The sequence below is a fragment of the Vulpes lagopus genome, chromosome 23 (assembly GCF_018345385.1).
Source record: "Vulpes lagopus strain Blue_001 chromosome 23, ASM1834538v1, whole genome shotgun sequence".
Classification (NCBI taxonomy): Eukaryota; Metazoa; Chordata; class Mammalia; order Carnivora; family Canidae; genus Vulpes; species Vulpes lagopus.
The window spans coordinates 57,555,129-57,571,123 of record NC_054846.1 but is presented as its reverse complement, the minus strand read 5'-3'; the positions used below and the strand labels follow the sequence as shown (position 1 = coordinate 57,571,123).

The 15,995-nt window shown below is 38.6% G+C and overlaps 1 protein-coding gene across 2 annotated transcripts in view; it reads right to left on the bottom strand.

Annotated features, from left to right (window-relative positions):
* Window positions 1–15,995, bottom strand: part of LOC121481259 (protein argonaute-4) — a 39,580-nt gene that overhangs the window by 22,373 nt on the left and 1,212 nt on the right. The window contains exons 2-7 of one of the 2 annotated variants that reach the window (XM_041738508.1): window positions 8,010–8,175; window positions 5,245–5,365; window positions 3,069–3,250; window positions 2,741–2,877; window positions 2,502–2,636; window positions 1,699–1,786 (exon numbers count right to left, since the gene is read on the bottom strand). In XM_041738508.1, the coding sequence (XP_041594442.1) occupies window positions 1,699–1,786; window positions 2,502–2,636; window positions 2,741–2,877; window positions 3,069–3,250; window positions 5,245–5,365; window positions 8,010–8,175 (829 nt within the window). Of the gene's footprint in view, window positions 1–1,698; window positions 1,787–2,501; window positions 2,637–2,740; window positions 2,878–3,068; window positions 3,251–5,244; window positions 5,366–8,009; window positions 8,176–15,995 lie in introns of those variants that run through there. The other variant, XM_041738509.1, reaches the window with a different exon arrangement.

The following is a 15,995-nucleotide window of genomic DNA, read 5'->3' as shown; positions in this document are numbered from 1 at the left end:
AACCAGAAAATACAAACTCACTAGAGGCCAGTGAACACCTACAGATACATATATGATCTCTTGCTGGCTTCTTATTAAATGATTAAAATCAAATAATGACTTGGGATCATCCACACAGGAGTTTTATTTGCTTAAGAGAACTTTTTGTAAAATGACTGTAACACAGTTATTGGGACTGCGTTTCCAGATTCCAAACCAGGACAAATATATGTGGATTTGGAGGCAACAAGGCCAAATACATGAAACTGAGTCTGTGCCAGGATATTTGATATAAATTGGGGAGCACGATTTAAGAGATTCTCTGTCTTTGGCTCTTTCAGGTGGGTAATTATCTCAGATACTTGGTATAATAATAACTTTAATCTGCTTTCTTAACTGTTACAGTCCCACAATATAACAATACAGCAAGGATCATCTATGTAATATTTAAATACACAGGCTTTTTTTTTTAAGATTTTGTTTATTTATTCATGAGAGACACACACAGAGAGAGGCAGAGACACAGGCAGAGGCAGAAAGCAGGCTCCACGCAGGGAGCCCACCGTGGGACTCGATCCCGGGTCTCCAGGATCACGCCCTGGGCCGAAGGCAGCACTAAACCGCTGAGCCACCCGGGCTGCCCAATATATGTGCTTTTAATTTTCATGCAAAGATTATATAAATCTGTAATTATTCTTACAAGGCTATGTGAAGTAATTAATGAAAAAGATACAGTTCTTGAAACAAAAACTAAACTTCTCAATAGTGACTTCATAAGGTTTCAGTAACTTTTTCCCCCTAGAGAACGAAGTCAATATTATGATATGAAAGATACATGGACTATCACTTTATAACTCTTAAGAAATTCATATCAGGTACATATGGGTTCATACAAAAGAATTTATTCTAATCATACTGAATTAATATGCCACATTTATCCAGAGGTCACCCAAAAACTTCTATCTAGAACAAAGCCCTCCCAGTGATTTTGATGTACACTAAGTTTAAAAATTGAGAACCATGGATCTAAAGCAAAAATTAGAATATAAACAAACAAATAAAAAGCTTCTGACTAAGCAAAATAATATAAAGTTTATATATTTAAGTTCATGCTCTTTACTTGGAGGGGCCAATATTTATTTATGTCAGAAATCAGTTTAAAGACCTTGTTTACAAGAATAAAACTTACATATACAGTAAATTAAAAGCATTTTCATATATATTTTCTCATTATGCATAGTTCACAGTGGATCAGAAGTTAGGTGGCTAGAGAAATAAGACTGGAAAATGGAAATGAGTAGCTGCTGGAGGCATGCCATACATACTGGCAGCTGGAAGAAGTGGCAGCTAGCTACAAAAAAAGAGAAAAATCCAAACAAAACACAAAGCAATATCTTCTCATGACAGCCTTATATGACTTATAGGACTTAACAGATCCCTTGGGACATGCATAATGATGACTCTACATTGTTATATAAAAGTTGATCTGTGGTTGGCATCCTCCATTTAAGAAGTGAAATGAATCAAAGGCAAGAAATAGGTTTTTTAAATGTCCCTATCAAAAATATTTAAAACGTTTTTTAAAGCTTGGGTACTTAAAAGTGATGACCTCAGTGATTTTGAAACTTGCAATACGGGCTACCATTTTCTCTAATGATTAGAGCTACTTCATCTGTTTCCAAAAATATAACAGTACCATTTTAGATGTGGTTAACATACGTTTGATGACTGGCTGGCCGTCTAGTCACATTACAAACTCGATATTTTCGTTTCATTTGTCCACAGTGGGTCACCTCAACTTTAAGACCTGAAATTTAAAAAAAAAAAGTCAAAACATCAGGTATTAATTAAAATCATAGTGATGAAAACAGGCTCGAATGTTGTTTTCAGAAAGGCATGGCATTGTCACAAGATGAAAGTTTCAAGGATATGGGAACAATTTCATCATGTAGAGGCAAAGTCTCAGCTAAGAAGAAAATCTTAGAACCCAGAGGACTTAGGATGTGCAACCTACATTATTAATTCGTTCAATAAATATCTACTAAACACCAACTATTCTAGTATTTAGTATTGGGTCTAGAGACAGCCCTAATGAAGCTCATGTTGTAGTGAGAGAAGGTACCTAATAATAAGAAGAAAATAAATTTCAAAGGAGAATGAACTTGTGTTATTTTATTAAAATGGAAGTTCAAAAGAATATAATAAAATAAATAAATAAATAAATAAAATAAAATGTAAGTTTTTAAGTGGGTAGGGGTAAGAGTGCCTGATGTGTGCCAGCTACTGGGCAAGAAGCCTTGTATATCTCACTGCATTTAATTCTAACAAACTTAAAGATACATATTATCTTTAACTTAGAGATGAATAAATTAAGACTCATGATGGTTAAGGGACTAACCCGAGGTCCCACTGATAGAACTGGTTGGGATGGGACGGAAACCCAGGTGTGTCAGACTCCAAAACCCTGCTCCTTGCACCATGCTGAGCTGCCTTTCTGAGGCTGCTGTAATGTAAATACCTACCTCTGATTTCTTTGGTAAACTTGACACGCTGGGAATCTGTTAGCGGTTTGGTCTGTTCATTGATGTTCTGAATGTCTAAAACCTCACACATGAATTCAATGATAGGCTGAGCCCGGTAGAAAGCAGTTGCAGACACTAACAAACAGAGAGGAAGGGTACTTAGCTTCAGTTCAGAGAAAGGGAAAGCACCACAAAAACTAGCCAAAAGGAAAAAGAGTAAAAAGAGAATTCTATTGTACCGTCAATATTGAGCATCATATTCCACATAGCAGGTCTCACAGACTGATGAAAGCCAAACCAGACCTCTCTGCCCCCTCCCAGAGGGTGGTAATAACCTTCGGGAGGTGAGAAAAAAGAACGACCCACCGGAGTGTACCTGAAGGAATGAGTTGGCATGTTTCACAATCAAAAAGTCGAAAGGCCTTTCATTTTACTCTCAATTTTCTAAACAAACTTGAAACTAAGTTTGAACTGTGATTTATGCAGAAACTTCTCAATGGCACCAATGAACCTACCAAATAAATTAATCTGACATTTGTGGGAATGAACTCAAACTTAGGTACTAACCTCATGGAGGGAAGGTGTCTTGTGATAACATCAAGTGCTTGTACTGAGTCATCTGGGACTTCATTCAAGTGCCCAGCCAAAGCTTCTAAAAGCAACTGAAGGCTTACAACTGATACCCACTGAACAGACACTTTAAAGGTTTGGTCTTTACCCTCACCTGGAAGGGTCACTTCCATATCAACCTAAGGGGAAAAAAATTGTATTTATATACACATATTTACAGAGAATGAAAGAAAGCTCCCAGGAGTATTCAACATTGTATATTCATAAGGATATTTATCTTAGTACTTTCTGTAATTGCAAAACATTGGAAACAACATAAGTGTCCATCAATAGAAGAATAATTTAACATGAACTATTACATAATAGTTTGGATATAAGATGAATGCTACAACATGGATGAACCTTTGAAAATATTATGCTAAGTGGAAAAAGCCAGACACAGAGGGACAAATATTGTATGATTCCACTTATATGAAGTACTTAGAATAGTAAATTTATAGGGACAGAAAGGGCAGAGGCAAAGGGAGAGGGAGAGAATCTTAATCAGCCTCCATGCTCAGTGGGAGCCCGACACAGGGCTCGATCTCACAACCCTGAGATCGTGACCTAAGCCCAAAACAAGAGATAGACGCTAAACCCAGCCTCACAGATGCCCCAAGACCTAAGGTAGAATAGTGGATACCAGGACATGGGGGAAGGCAAGAGGAGAATTTATTGCCTAATGGATATGTACTTTCAGTCTGGGATGATAAAAATGTTTTAGAGAACTATAGTGGTTACAATTGCACAACAGTGTGAATACGCTAAATGCCACTGAATTGTACATTTAAAATATTTTATTTATTTATTCATGAGAGATACAGAGAGAGGTGGAGACATAGCATAGAGAGAAGCTGGCTCCCTGTGGGGACCCTGATGCAGGACTCGATCCCAGCACCCAAGGATCACACCTTGAACCAAAGGCAGACATTCAACCACTGAACCACCCAGGTGCCCCATTATTTTTTTTAAAGATTTTTAAAATTTATTTATTCATGAGAGACAGAGAGAGAAGCAGAGATATAGTCAGAGGCAGAAGCAGGCTCCCCACAGGGAGCCTAACGCGGGACTTGATCCCGGGACCCAAGGATTACGACCTGAGCCGAAGGCAGATGCTCAATCACTGAGCCACCCAGGCGCCCCCAAATTGTACACTTAAACTTAAAAATGGTTAAAACAGTAAATTTTATGTTGTACATACTTAACCACAATAAAAAAGAATTTGAATAATAAGGTACATTGAAATGTAGAGAAATGGAAAGATTTCCCAGACATATTGTTAAATGAGAAAGCAAATCATAGAATGATATGCAAGCAAATAAGAATATACATAAGCATATGTATAAATAGCTGATGCACATAAAAATATCTGAAGGATACATACCAAATGATTAGAGTAGTTTCCTCTGAAAAAGGAAAATGGGATTGGGGGGGTGCAGGGAGGTAGGGAGGCAGGAAATCACAGTATTTCTAGATGTCTAAGTAAGTTTATAATGAGTATATATTTACATATTTCTTTTTTAATTTAAAAACTAAATTTGTAAAAATAAGTTATTGTGACATTATGAATATTTTCATAAGAGGGTGTTAGATAATTTTCTATAATTTATAAAAGCTCCATGTTTATTTTTATTTATTTTTTTTGCTCCATTGTTGAGATTCACATAGCACATAGATTAGCAACGTGACAAGCCTGAAATATCTGTAATCAACCTAATCTAATAATCAGAGTCAACTTAAATTCTAATGCCTATCTCTTTTTTTTAAGATTTTATTTATTTATTCATGAAAGACAGAGAGAGAGAGAGAGAGAGAGAGAGGCAGAGATACTGCAGAGGGAGAAGCAGGCTCCATGCAGGGAGCTTGATTCAGGACTTGATCCCGGGACTCCAGGATCACGCCCTGGGCTGAAGGCAGATGCTAAACCGCTGAGCCACCCAGGGATTCCCACTAATGCTCATCTCATCTTCAATTATGGATTCACTAAGGGGACAGGGGCATATGGATGCAATAACAAATCTATCATCACTGTGTGAAACAGCTCTAAGAATTAAGTTGTCTTTATAAAGGGAAACATTTCTGTCCTATGCAAATGACCTAAGTCTAATAAGCGTTCCTGGCTATTAACACTTACCCTGTCCCGTCCAATTGGCAGTGGGTGTGCTGTGTACATGTTTCTTTTGCCATCATAGCCAGGCTGCCGATCACCAAATATCTGCATCTTGAAGTGCCGCACCATTGTATCTACTACCTCTCTTAACAGTAATGGAGAGAGTGGCAGTTAGCTTTGGGAAATGGTGAGCAGTAAGGAAACTATCATGATCCCCTCAATCACCTACACGGAGTTCAAAACTACTCAGAAAAAGCAAAAGTCACACTTGGCTTCAGTAATTGAAAAAACAGTCAACAGTGGTCAACTAAAGAAAGATAGCAACCCCTGAACAAAAGCAGCTACGCGATGGTAAGAAAAGCAGGGAATAAAAAGAGAGCATAAAATGTATGGCATCTTCTCAAACTCTTGCCTTTCATAATCTCTCTTATGACAAATGTAGCCTTATGAGAATAATCTATCTTAGGTATCTAACTTTAGCATGAATATTCACAATTGAACCACGATAAATTTGTTAGCGAATAAACATCCTCACTCAAATATCAGGGTTTCAGGAAAAAAAAGTAGGCAGAAATTCAGAAATGGTGAGGGCCAATGAATCTAAGATATATTCAAAGGAATAAGTCAACCCCCTTTGCCCTAATGCTGGCAGTTTATTATTCTTTATATGGTCTTGTTTTATTCCAAAGTGTTCCTGAGCAGTGTAAAGAAGAAAATGTAAAATATCTTCATTCCATAAAGATTGCCAATGTAGTTCCTTCCTTTTTAGAATTTTTCATTCAGTCAAGCACGCATAGCATTACCTAAGTGTTCTTGTAACTACGTCAGACCACACCATATGCAGGCTCTGAACTAAAGGCAGTTGTAGGGTAACTAGAGTATACGGTTCAAGGTGCACAGATCTGAGTCTGTGAGATTTTGGAACGCTAGAGTCAATGAAAACTCTGCATCTTACCAATGTCTACATTGTGGGAACTGTATCTTAAAAGCCAAAATCTATCACCACTAGCTAAGACATTAATGTTCTGCAGATAAGATCTGCGGAAAAGATACACATTCATAAAATAAATCATGCAACTGAAAAAAACTGATGGAGAAATGTAGTATCATATATTACCAATTTTTAAAAAGCTAACTGAAGACAATACATTTTCATATTGGAAGAGTAATTTCTCATCTTACATTCTTTTTTTTTTCATCTTACATTCTTAAATTATAACCATAAGTAAGTTTATAGTGAAGAGATATTTTCGCCTCTATTCTCAGTTAATCTTTGTGAGACCAACGGGCTGATGGTAAGTGCCTTCATATTAAAAGGGGAAAAAAAATTCAGAATAGGCAAGTCATCTTCCCCTTTTCACACAGCAATTAAAGTGCCAGAGCTACATGACCTTCGACAAGGTACTGAATCTTCCACGTATCTGTTTCTTTTCATTTGTAAAATTATAATAATCCTAACACCTACCACAAAAAGTTTGTTGTGTTAAGTGAATAATGACACACAGAATATTTAGAACAGTGCGTGTCATACAATAAACCCACTGACTCTGGTGTGCTCATGGATATGACTCCAGAATTTTCCTCTTTCCTGAATTATATCAAATTTTTCCTCTTTACTGGATTATTTCCTTCAGCATACGGATGTGTTATAATTTCTCTCACCTTCAAAATAATTAAACTTCCCTGACCTGACTTCTTCCTCATTTGAACATCCCACTTCTCTGTTCCCCTTTTGTGTCAAAATCCCTTTAAAGGAGTTGTCTCTAACTGCTCTTTTCCTGTCTCTCTTAAACCTTCTCCACCTTCCCTCCACCAAAACTACTCTTACCAAGGTCTCCAGCGAGCTCCACAATACTAAATTCAGTGCTCCTTGAATACTAGATGATAAATTCTTCCAACTTAAAACATCTTTCCTTGCCTCCTTGCTCTGTCTTGGTCTCCCCTATCCCAATGGCCTCCCCATGCCAGTCTCCTGGCTAATACTTCCTCATTGCCCCAATTTTAAAATACTGCAGTGCCCCAGGACTCAGTCTTGGGAGTCTTTTTTTTTTCCTAACCACATACAATCTTACCCAGCTCATGGCTTTACCACCAACATGGTGATGACTCTCAAATATTTGTCTCTAGCCTAGACCTCTCCCCTGAATCCAACCTCATCTATTCAACTTCCCACTCAACATCTCCACTAGGATGTCTAATAGATATCTCAGCCCTAACGTGTCCAAGACAGGTCTCCTGATCTGCCAGCCTTGTTGACTTCTCCCAGAGTTTTCCCCATCCCAATAAATGGCAACTCCATTTTTCCACTTACATAGGACAAAAACCTGGGATCCATCTTGACTCATTTCTTCCCTCATACCCTGTGTTCCATCCATCAGCACATCTTGTTGACACTACCTCCAAAAATTATTAAAAGTACCTCAGTGGCTCACCCTACCCTCATTTTCTATTTTCTTTCCCTGATTTATTTTTCTTCATAGCACTTATCCCCAACTAACATGTAATATGTTTTGGGTGCTTATTCATTTATTTTTGGTCTTCTCCCCTACTAGAATATAAGCTCCTCAAGGATAGAAACTTTTGCCTTTTTTTATTCACATCGAACAATGATGTATCCAGCACCCTGCTAAAATCTGTGGAGGATAACCAAGTATTATACAACAAAGCTGCTATCAACCATCTTAGAGATAAAACAAAACCTACATGTTGAAAAAATTTAGAGAATATACATGATAAATAAGTTATATATGCTTTTAAATGTATAAAAGTCTACTTTTTCTAATCCTTACCTGTTGACTCTCCGAGGCCTTTTTTCTGGTTTAATATCCACATCATAGTGATATACATCTATTTTAGGAATCTGAACCTGAAAATGGTTGGCTAACAGTCGAATTGGTTTTCCAACAGTTCCAAGGCCAGGACGACGAGGTGGCTGAAACAGGCTGGTTGGAGGTCCTGAAGAGATTGAAAGACATTTGATGTGCTATTTGGCCATAAAGGATAATATTCCCTCGTGATCATGATGATGATAACAATAATAGATACAATTATTGAGATCTGATTATTCACTGAACATACCCTGATATAAAGAGTTTGTGATATCTCTTAACCTAAGGTGTTCTAGATTTCCAAATATTTTTGCCATACAGATATCATTTTGAATCTGGGGGACATCAAAATTATATATACAATATGATGAACTCCTCTCAGATGTAGGGTCCTGTAGAAAACCTCTTAGGAGCATCAGTAGATCTCTAGCTAGGGTTACAAAATAATATGTATTTTTAAAAAGATTTTATTTTTAAGTAATATGTACACTCAATGTGGGGCTCAAACTTACAACTCTGAGATCAAGAGTTGCATGCTATACCAACTGGGCCAGCTGGGCACCACCAAATTACATGCATTTTAAAATAGAACCATCTCTAAGCTCTAGGGACGATCGCCATGCTCAGGCTTGAGAAGATCCATTAATCCTTCACAAACTAGCCTATATTATAAATTTGTACAGGCAGGAGGAGATTAAAAGCAGCTATATTTATTAATTTACTTGCTAACTTAGTGAAACAATGCCAATAATGTCAGACTTTATTGTTTATGATCTAATGTTTTTAGAATCTGGACAATGTGACATTTCTTGATCATAATGTCTAGTTTACTTACTCAACATTTATTCACTTATTATATGCCTAGTCTGTGCTGTAGATTCAGGAACTTCTGAAGAGCTTCTGCCCTCAAAGAACTTCTAGTTTACACCAGTGGTTCTTAACCTGGGGGACATACCGTCCCCCAGGAAACATCTGACAATTGCCTGGAGACATTTTTGGCTGTCACCAGAGGGTGCTATTGACATATAATGGGTAGGGGCCAGGGCTCCAGCTAACCATCCTACAATGAACAGGACAGCTCCCTACAAAGAAGTAGCCATCCAAAGTATCAATAGTGTTGAACGTAAGAAACCCTGATCTAGATACAGCAGCAATTCCGAATTATTCCATTGATGGTTCATAAAATATTCTACAAAAAGACAAGATTTCATAAGCCAAAGAAACTGTGTATTATCTTTCCTTCTCAAAATTCCAATGTACATTATTTTATTAAATTCTCTAATGAGCTTTATAATACATAAATCTGTTTAACTAATCATTTACCCAACTTATTTTTCCCCCTAAACACACATACACTCTCTTTCTCAAATCAAGTATCTACCAATATTCAGCAGATAAGGAATATGAGGAAACACAGACTGGGAAATACTTAACTATAGAAAAAAACCTTACTTCATCTTTCTTATGAAGTAGACACTGGCCTAAAAAATAAACATCTTTTCTGCTACAAATAGGTGTTGAGTAAAATGGGCTGTGATTACAAAGAAAGTTATAGCAGGTTCTTATTGCTATGGCATTTCACCAAGAACAAAGACAATTCACTAAGGAGAGAAAACTTTGAAGCAAGAAGCTATTCTGGTCCAATATCACTTAAGAAAATTAAAGCAAACACTTTAATGAAATGTGTGTTGACAGATCTCCATGTACTAAGTCTTAAAGTTATAGAAAATCTCACATACTAAATTCATTGTTCATTCTTCCCCCTAAATTCTACTCATCCTTCAAAACTCAGGTTAGGTGTGACTTCCTTTGGAAAGCATTTCTGGAATTCCCCAGACTGGAAGGTGCATCCTTGGTATACCCAAGACCCTCTGTATAAGGGAGCACTTAGCACAAGTACATGGAAACAACATTTTAATTATTGTCTCATCCTCTAGACTGTATATTCTTAGAAGAAATGGATCTCCAGTTCATCATTATCTCCTCAATACCTCATTCAATAACTAGCACATTGTAGGAATTCAATAAATGTTGAACTAAGCAAATACAAGCATAGTTCATTTAATTGCACTTTGCTTTATTGGGCTTTGCAGATTTTTTTTTTTTTTTTTTTTTTTTTTTTTTTTTTTTTTTTACAAATTGAAGGTTTGTGGCAACCCTGCATTGAGCAGGACCACTGCTGCTATTTTCATACAGCATTTGTTCACTTCATGTCTCTGTACAACATTCTGGTAATTCTCACAATACTTGAAACTTTTCCATTATACTTGTTATGGTGATCTGAGATCAGTGGTCTTTGAGTTGCCATTGTAATTGTTTTGGGGTGCCACAAACTGTACTCGTATAAGACAGCAAACTTAATCCACAAATGTTGTATGTTCTGACCGCTCCAGTGCCTGGCCATTCCCCTGTCTCTCTTCCTCTCCTCGAGCATGAGATTCCCTAGTCTCTGAGACACCACAATACTGAAATTAGGCCAACTGATAACCCTGCAATGGCCTTTAAGTGTTCAAAGGAAGAGTCACATGTCTCTCACTTTCAATCGAAAGCTAGAAATGATTAAGCTTAGTGAGGAAGGCACCTTAAAGCCATGATGGACCAAAAGTAGGCCTCCTGCGCCAGTCAGCCAAGTTGTGAACATAATGGAAAAGTTCCTGAAGGAAGTTAAGAATGCTATTACAGCGAACACATTAATGATAAGAAAGCGAAACAATCTTATCGCTGATAAGGAGAAAGTCTCAGTGGTCTGGAGAGATCAAAGCCACAAAAATCCCTTAAGTCAAAGCTTAACCCAGAGCAAAACTCTAACTCTCTTCAATTCTATGAAGGCTGAGAGAGGTGAGGAAGCTGCAGAAGAAAAGTTTGAAGCTAGGGGCACCTGGGTGGCTTAGTCGGTTGGGTGTCTGACTCTTGATTTCGGCTCAGGTCATGATCTCAGGGTTGTGAGGTTGAGCCCCCATCCATTCCTCCTGCGTCCCCGCCCCCCCCCCCTCCGCCACCATCAAGCTCTATGCTGTGTGGGGCCTGCTTGAGATTCTCTCTCTCCCTTTCTCTCTGCTCCCGCACACACACACTCTCAAAATATTTTTTTAAAGATTTTATTTATTTATTCATGAGAGACACAGAAAGGGGGGGGGGGCAGAGACACAGGCAGAGGGAGAAGCAGTCTCCATGCAGGGAGCCCGATGTGGGACTCAATACAGGGTCTCCAGGGTCATACCCTGGGCTGAAGGCAGCACTAAACTTCTGAGCCACCTGGGCTGCTCTCAAAATATTTTTTGAAAAGAAAAAAAAATTGAAGCTAGAAGAGGTTAGTTCATGAAGTTTAAGGAAAGAAGCCATCTCTAGAACATAAAAGTGCAAGGTGGAGCAGCAGGTGCTGATACAGGATCTACAGCAAGTTATCCAAAAGGTCTAGTTAAGATAAATTAATGAAGGTGGCTACAGACTTTCAATGTGATTGAAACAGCCTTATATTGAAAGAAGAGACCATCTAGGACTTTCATAGCTGGAGAGAAGAAGTCAATGCTTGGCTTCAAAGCTTCAAAGGACAGATCAGTTCTTGTGAATGGCTAATGTAGCTGGTGAATTTAAGTTCAAGCCAATCTTCATTCTGAAAATCCTAGGGTCCTTGAGAATTATACTAAATCTACTGTCTGGGCTCTACAAATGAAACAACAAAGCCTGGATGACAGCATATCTGTTTATGACTATTTTTTAAAGATTTTATTTATTTATTAATGAGAGACAGAGAGAGAGAGAGAGAGGGAGAGAGAGAGAGGAGAGAGAGAGAGGCAGAGACACAGGCAGAGGGAGAAGCAGGCTCCATGCGGGTAGCCTGATGTAGGATTCGATCCTGGGACCCCGGGGCCATGCCCTGAGCCGAAGACAGACGCTCAACCACTGAGCCACCCAGGTGTCCCATATAACATGGTTTATTAAATGCTTTAAGCCCACTGTTGAGATTTACTGCTTAGAAAAAAAAAAAAAAAAAGATTCCTTCCAAAATATTACTGCTCATGAACAATGCACCTGATGACCCAGGAGCTCTGACAGAGGTGAACAACAAGATTAGTGTGGTTTTCATGCCTGCTAATACAACGTCCATTCTGCAGCCCATAAATCAAGGAGTAATTTCAACTTTTAAGACTTTGAGAAACACATTTTGAAAAGCTATAGCTAAAAAAAAAAAAAAAAAAAAAAAAAAAAAAAAAGCTATAGCTGTCATAGATAGTGATTCCTCTGATGGATCTGGTCAAAGTGAATTGAAAACCTTCTGGAGGGACATCTGGGTGGCTCCGTGGTTGAGCCTTTGGCTCAGGGCATAATCCCAGGGTCCTGGGATCAGGTCCCACATCTGGCTCCTCGCAGAGAGCCTGCTTCTCCCTCTGCCTGTGTCTCTACCTCTCTCTGTGTGTCTCTCATGACTAAATAAATCTTTAAAAAAAGAAAAAGAAAAAGAAAACCTTTTGGAAAGAATTCACCATTCTAGATACTATGAAAAACGTTCATGATTCATGGGAAGTGGTCAAAATACCTACACCAACAGGAGTTTGGAAGAAGTCAATTCTAAGGCTCCTGGATGACTGAGAGGGGTTCAAGACTTCAGGGGAGGAAGTAACTGCAGATGTGGTGCAAACACCCAGAGAACTGGAATCAGAAGTAGAGCCTGAAGATATGACTAAATTGCTGCAATCTCATGATAAAACCTTAAGGGACGAAGAGCTGCTTCTGTGGATGAGCAAAGAATGTGGTTTCTTGAGATGGAGTCTATTCCTGGTGAAGATGCTGTGAAGATTGTTGAAGTGATAACAAAAGACCTAGACCGCACAAACTTAGTTGACAAAGGGGTGGCAGGGTTTGAGAGGATTGACTCCGATTGTGAAAGAAGTTCTATTGTGGGTAAAATGCTATCAAACATCACCGCATGCTGCAGGGAAATCATTCATGAAAGGAAGAGTCAATTGATGTGGCAACCTTCATCGCGATCTCATTTAAAAAGTTGCCATAGCCACCTCAAACTTAGCAACATCACCCTCATCTGTCAGCAGCCAAAGCAAGAGCCCCCATCAACAAAGAGATTATAACTTACTGAAAGCTCAGATGACAGCTAGCACTTTTCTGCAATAAATCATTTTTAAATTAAGGGATGTACATTTTTTAGACATAATACTTTTGTACACTGAGACTACAGCATATTGTTTTTTTTTAAAATATTTTTTTAAATTTTTATTTACTTATGATAGTCACACACACACAGAGAGAGAGAGAGAGGCAGAAGACACAGGCAGAGGGAGAAGCAGGCTCCATGCACCGGGAGCCCGACGTGGGATTCGATCCCGGGTCTCCAGGATCGCGCCCTGGGCCGAAGCAGGCGCTAAACTGCTGCGCCACCCAGGGATCCCTACAGCATATTGTTTTTTTTTATTTTTTATTTTTTTGTATCCTACAGCATATTGTAAACATAACTTTTACATGCACTGAGAAACCGAAAAATTCATTGGACTTGCTTTATTGTGGTGGTCTGGAACCGAACCCACAATATCGCCCAGTATGCCTGTACCATCATCTTTTTAGCAGCCCCAGATAGAAACTAAACAGAAACCCAGTCATTCTTAAAACCCAAGAATTGACTATCATTTTTCACTAAAGCAAAAGGCACGTAATTTACACTAGAAATATGATTGCTTGGGGTTGAGCTCCACTTCTGGTGTAGAAGGGATCTGCTGTAGGTATGGTAAGACATTTAAAAACAAGGTAAGAGATAAATCATAAATAATATCAGAGGTGACAGTCATACCAAATTAACCCCAATTAAATCATCTAAACAAGTCAGCCCTGCATGGTCTTGGGTACATTTAGGCAATCAATGTATCATAAATCCAGCTTTATGATAGAAATTCAGAAACAGAAATTTGGAGCAGATGACTTGCCCAAGGACATAGGGCTTCGATTTTAAATTGTGACTAGAATTTAGGTTTCCTGGGATCCCTGGGTGGCGCAGTGGTTTGGCGCCTGCCTTTGGCCCAGGGCGCGATCCTGGAGACCCGGGATCGAATCCCACATCAGGCTCCCGGCGCATGGAGCCTGCTTCTCCCTCTGCCTGTGTCTCTGCCTCTCTCTCTTTCTCTCTGTATGACTATCATAAATAAATAAAATTAAAAAAAAAAAAGAATTTAGGTTTCCTGATTCCCAGCCCAGCGCTTTTTTTTCCCCCAATGTACTTCATAATCCTTTGGTACTTGACACCAAGGGGACAGAAGCAGAGGAAATGAAAGAAGTGGTATCAAAGGTGAGTGGTTTGGTAAGAGAGAAAAGTTAGAAGGTGAGTGGTTATTTCTTTGAATAATAAATTAATGAATTAGGAGATTTATTTAGAAAAACCTTCATCTAAAATGTTCCTCATCTATAAAATATGGGAGGTGTGGTAAGAACAGCAGATATTTCCTAAAGCAATTGTGAGGATCCCATGAGATACTGTGAGCATCCATTAAGCTTAACACGGTGCCTCATAATAGTACGTGCTGAATAAACGTCAGCTCTCACGATTGCATAAATGTTAGAGTCAGTGCTCAAAGGTCCCTGGGCCTTTCTCCAAAATTTAGTGAGAAAGTCAGAAAATTACATCTTCCACAAAGGAAACAAATATTACTCAACAGGCTGGATCAAGTCAGCCTTAAATGAAGAGGAGGGCAAGACTAGGGGTCAGATGACCCAGACTCATCTGCATCTCACCACTCAACCTTGAGACCCTGACAAAGTCACTAAAGCTCTGGAATCTCTTTTACTCATCTGGAATCTGGTGCTGGTGCTGCCTTGCTTATCTCACAGAATATCAAATGAGCTAAGAGCTATGAAAGCGCTGTAAAAAAAAAAAAAAGTTATCATTAATATAGCCAGAATAAATGATAATCTGACTAAATGTATTTCTAAGTTATTATTGTCAGAAACCAAAATAGAGAAAGCACATCGAGACTAAGAATATTTCAGTGATTATTCAAGTGAGGAGGGCACAAAGCACCAGAGCTGTGTGTGCTTCAACAAAGCTGGAATCCTTCTCTAAGTTCTAAAACAGCCTGGATAAAATATCCCACAAGACTACCGACTCCCTTTGCTCCAATTCTATGCTCATCAAGAAGCTTATTATTAATTGGGTTTCCGAGGTAGTGTGACACCTGAAAAGGGGCTTGCTAGACAGCAAACAAGAAAATGTTCCGGTCAACAGAAAAGATCTATGTGACATTTTGATTTATACACTTGTGTCTTAACACTGTGGTTAGTGAGAATTAATTTTCCACAATCCTGAGCGAGGTAAGTTCAAATCTGCAAATGCTAAAATCAAGCCAAAAAAAAAAAAAAAAAAGTCTCTAGGATGGTTCTAACTCTACCAGGTTGATCTTTTCCACGAAATACAGTTTGTGTACACAGTTACAGAGTGTCTTCCAGCATCAGCTCGTAAGTGCAACAGTTGCTTCAATTATGAATTACTAACCGGGAGGGAAAAAGAAACATTTGTTGAATATCTACAATGCATTAGTGTCCACAATAAGACTCCTCACATACATTATCTCATTTCATTCTCACAACAATCTTGCAGCACGTAATTATTATTCCCCTCATTTTATAGATGAGGAAATGAAAGTTCAAAGGAATTAAGTAACTTGCCCAAGGTTATACAACTATTAAATTACTAGATTGAACAGAAAAGTCTGTTACATTCCTAAAGACAGGATCATGCCTTTGGCTGGGGGACACCGCAGAAGTTAACCCAGCCTAATACTGGGATTGAGGTTTATCAAATATTACCAATGTCACAAAGCCAATATATTTTTTAAAAAGGCATACGAGGGCAGCCCCGGTGGCTCAGTTTAGCGCCTGCCTTCAGCCCAGGGCGTGATCCTGGAGACCTGGGATGGAGTCCCACATCCGGCTCCCCGCATGGAGCCT